The sequence below is a fragment of the Micropterus dolomieu genome, unplaced genomic scaffold (genome assembly GCF_021292245.1).
Source record: "Micropterus dolomieu isolate WLL.071019.BEF.003 ecotype Adirondacks unplaced genomic scaffold, ASM2129224v1 contig_533, whole genome shotgun sequence".
NCBI lineage: Eukaryota > Metazoa > Chordata > Actinopteri > Centrarchiformes > Centrarchidae > Micropterus > Micropterus dolomieu.
In genome coordinates this window covers 6,682-11,452 of record NW_025729523.1, presented here as the reverse complement: position 1 = coordinate 11,452, position 4,771 = coordinate 6,682, and the positions used below count along the sequence as shown (strand labels likewise).

Here is a 4,771-nt window from a genome sequence, read left to right as displayed (position 1 = left end):
ATCAGAAGAAAATATAATTGAAGCTTATAATTGTGTTTTGGGTTGCACTTATGTGAATAAAGTATGAGCAAATTGTGACTAGTCACTAATCACACTAATCATGTGAGTCATGGAACTCAGTTTCCCATGAATCCTACTGAAAGTTACACTTAATTGTGGAGTCAGCCCGTGGACCAAGATTTCAGCTACAATTATTCAGTAACCTGTGATGTGTGATGTCACGACATTAACAAAACACATCTGATTTGGCCCAAATGCAACTACGCAATGCAGAGAAGAACTCTCTTTGTCCTGACCACGTGCGTCCATACTCGTACACCAGAGGCATACAGAGGCATAACAATGACATACACACTGTCCTTATCACACATACGCATCTCTTTGTCTTTAGTTTAGTGCATTTCAGTTAGCATTCATTTTGTGTTTTGCTTTTGTTTACCTTTCTAAATTAATACTTGTGTACATCCATATTACATATTTAGCCACTATTTTCTTATTGACCTTAGTAATTGATCTAAAAACTTATGTTACTGTGTGTTTAAGATCTGCATAGATGTGGGTAGGATCTATAACTCAGATTCAGAGAGAACTGATGAAGAGACATCCTGCCTGAAACCACAGAGACATCACAGGGCCTGAGATCTCCTCTCTTTACTGTTACCTGCAAAGGGGTTATGAAAAGTTTCCTGCTCTTTGGGTTTGTGGTAGCATGTACAAAAAACAACCTACTGTTCTGTGAAGACTTTGCTTAGGCCTTACGTACGAACTGTACATGTGACATGTGTCAAAGTTGCAGGGTTGGTTAGAATTGTGGAAACACTCAGATTAGCTAACCCCACCAGCACCACAGAAGTGTGAGTAAAATTTGGCAACAAATGGTGCAATGACAGTAGATTTCAGAGTATGTTTTGCAACTGACACCACTGAAAGAAAAACCTCTGACATAAGTGTTTTTTTCAGTGGAAGAGCTTATTTTATTACAAGGCAAGCCTTTATATTTACCATATTTATTTACATGTCTGCAGCTCTACTGCCTCACACTGGAGTACACACATTCACTCTTGGTGTTGCTTCTCTGTCTTCTTGATCTGTTGGCCTTGTGATCCATTAAAGCAGCATAATGAAGGTTCTCTGCATCTTGACATAACTGGCAACAAAATATAAAATGGTTAATGACTATTATAGGATATCAAGCACAATAGAGACCAAAAAAAATAAAGATTTTGCTGTGCTATTAAAAGTCCTCTCATTTTTCAATAGAAATACTTACCACTGTATTCACTGTGGAAGCTTCTGATGTTACTGTAGACTCTGGTTGTGAAACACAAAATGGAAGTCATTTTATTTAAATGCAATATGCACTCAATACTTGATGTCAGCTTCAAAGAGCAACACTTACCTGTACACTGGCAGGTTCTTTTGTTCATCTTACACAACGAGAAAGCCAGCAACACAACCAGGATGGTGGTGAATGCCAAAGCTGCACTCAAGAAATACATCAAGACAGAAAAGTCCACCTCAGCTGTGGAGCCAGACATTAGATAACTTTTAGATTTCCTGCTGTGTTTATCTTAATGTTGATAAAGGATAGGTTTGGATTTTCTCAAATCAATTCTGACATGCCCATTTCTACACTGAAATGTTTGCACCTACTGGCCACAAAGAGATTGTGTCCTAAAGCTATTTCAATGTAAGTAACACGGGACACAATCTACCGTCCACATCCTGTGTAAAAATTCATTGTAAGGTTAAACTGATGAGGCCTCAGCAGTCTGAGTTAGTCAAATCCAGTGGGTATTTTCCAATACAGGTCTTAGATGCCATACGCCAGGTGAAAGACTTTCTGGTCAACAGTTCACGACCAGTAAAGGATCCTTCAAGACCAATATCTTCAAGTATTAGTCTTTAGAACCAGATCCCCTCTTTGTGTTTCCATGGAATTTGTGTCCCTGCTGAGCTGCTGGCGAAGCAAGCAACTGCCAGGACAAAAACGCTTCATATGGCAAATTCTGAAGCCTCATAATTTTATTAGCTTTGGCTGAACTTTAGAATACATATTTGCACAAAACAAGGACTGTACATCTATCTCCCACAGTGGAGTTGTGTTAGGAAGGAATTCCTTCATGGCCAGTACAGATTACAGTACTGATGTAAATAATGATGACAGTGACCAATAATTCATTAACATCATTAGTTAAAATAAATATTTATCAAATGATACAACCTCTGGTAGAAAGTTACTTACGATCAATGTCCAGCTTGGTCCCGTTTCCAAACAGTACGTGTCCACATGAGGCAACAGCACAGTAGTAGGTCCCAGCATGAGAAGGATTCAGGCTCTCCAGTGGCAAGTTGTAGACACAGGTGTGTGTTTGTGTGCTGGAATTCCTCGCACACTGATCATTCCTGCCTCCATGGGTGTAAATGAGTCCTGGATGAGATTCTTCAGAGTTTTTGAACCAGTAAACACTGTGTTCTCCATCACAGGTCCCAGTGTGTACTGTACAGTTCAGAGTCACAGAGCCTCCTGGCTGGATGGTCTCAGATGCTGACTGAAGGACCAAAGCTGGGACGGTCAAACCTGAACCCTTTACACTGACAGTGGTGCCCTCACAAAATTCAAATTCATGTAAATTACTCGCCACGCAGTAGTAAGTAGCTGAGTCTGAAATGTGCAAATCTGAAATCTTCAAGTGATTTTTACGGTTTTGAGTATCCAGTGAGAAACGTGGATTGTCTTTAAATTCATCATTAAAGGTCCCTTTATTATTATGCTTATAGAATGTAGACATGAGCTTTGGTGTCTGTCCCACAGTTTGCTTGTACCAGTAAAACATCACTGCTACATCATTTTCACAGAAACAAGGCAAGGTCACACTATCCTCAACATTAGTTGATTTAAAATGTAACGATGATTGTTTTAAAGTTGTCACGTGAGCTGAGGAGAAAGTGAAGAGACAAAGTAATTTAATGCTACTGTTCTGTAAAGATCTGTATTATAGAATGCACGAAGACATGTTACAAGCAAGCATGAGCTTATAGTTTGGAGTAAACACTATGCAGTAACAAAACACAACTTACCCAAAGTCGCCATGAATAGACATGTGAAATACAAAGCAAAGTTTGGAGGCGCCATCGTGCTTCAAATGCTGTGATGAATGAATTGAATCTGAGTACGTTCTCCACTCTTCACAGAGAAGGGTGTGTTTGATTGGCCAATCAGATTGAATCTCCTGTTTTGGAAACAGTCTACACATGTTCAATGCCCCCTACCGTGGAACTGGTGGTCAACATCAATGACAACAACAGTGTTCAGAAGAAGAGTCACTAAAATGGACACCAAATATACGTCAGAAATAGTATCATGAAATGAAGCCTGTGATCACTTGCAAATGGGCTTATGATACAGCACTGGGATTAATCATTTTCAAGATAACATACTGTATGATCGGGAACATTTACCCCAGTATGAAATGTTAGTCCTCTGACTCTGCTGGTTAATCCAGACTTTTCTGCCAAAAGTCCCAATACCAAAAAAGTGTGTAAATTTGGTGTTGTAAGAGACTTTTTTAGCAAGAGTGAAAGGCTTGATACAAGTGGACATAGCAACCCATTCTCATCCCGGGGCCTCACATATGGACACTTGGTCAAGACACCTTGGGGTCCCTTTAGCATCGTTATTTTTGCACTTGTAGGTGTCTGCGGTTAATTTAGCAAGAATAAAATAAAACTAGCGGTTAACGTTGTGAAACTTCACAATTTGGTTAGGTTTTGGAAAGGATCATGGTTTGGATTAAAATAAATATGACTTTTTGTTTCACACAGGAAACAAACACTGGTCTGCTGGGTGAAAGCCCAGTTTCTGACCCGCTCATCCACCATAACTACCTCCTTACGCTTACTCTCCATATGTTTCGTTAATTTACAGCAGACATATATTCCGGTACAGATAATGTACTTTTTATGAGTATGAGTATCATCAGAGTAAAACATGTCTATCTGGGTTTTTTTTAAACTATAAATACAGGAACCTTTTTAAAAATTTTCTTTCTATTGTAATCAAAACAAATGCTCAGAAGCTTAAGCTGAGGCTGTTCTGTAAATAGTTGTCTAGTAAATACACTCACTGATTCAGTTTCCACTGATCAACTCATACCAATTTAAGGCTTAAGTAACTAACGTTAGTCCCGCCCACGTCCTGTCTTATTTACAATGGCTTCTTTAGTGATAAATAAACCATGCAGAAATGCTGATTGGTTGACAGATAACATTTGAGACACTTTTGTAAACTCCTTCAGGCACAGATTTATTTCTCACAGCTATCTGAGCCTGGAAACACTTCAATAATTGAGTTGTTTTATACTTTATAATGCATAACAACCAACTGAAATGATTAGTGCAAGGTGTGTGATCATAGTGAACTCAGGAAAGTTAACATAAGATGATACTGTCACAATGCTGTCACAATACAGTGTTAAGTCCTTTCTTGGTGAAGGCTTGTATTTCACATTTGAGTACACGTTATCTGCATTTAAGATATGACCCTCAGTTCACACAGCTGTCCTTTTAAAATGATTGTCTAAGCTGCTACACTGTGGCTTGGGGGCCACAGGCCTCAGTCTTCCTGTGTTCAAGCTAGGTCTTAAGTTTCCATCAGCGGAAACCTGTTCACAGAAGTTCACACTTCTTTCACCACAGTAAAAACAAAAGTCAAAAGCTTAGAGCTGGACAGTTTAAACTTCACACCCTCGCTGTACATTTATGGTTAGAA

At 39.0% G+C, this 4,771-nt stretch overlaps 1 protein-coding gene across 1 annotated transcript; it reads right to left on the bottom strand.

The window, feature by feature from the left end:
* Positions 1–1,027: 1,027 nt before the first annotated feature.
* Positions 1,028–3,136, bottom strand: LOC123964097. Its single transcript, XM_046041206.1, has 5 exons — positions 3,082–3,136; positions 2,246–2,938; positions 1,400–1,522; positions 1,271–1,311; positions 1,028–1,147 (listed from the first exon to the last, which is right to left on the bottom strand). The coding sequence occupies exons 1-5, from the start codon at positions 3,134–3,136 to the stop codon at positions 1,028–1,030; spliced, it is 1,032 nt and encodes a 343-aa protein (XP_045897162.1).
* Positions 3,137–4,771: the final 1,635 nt, after the last annotated feature.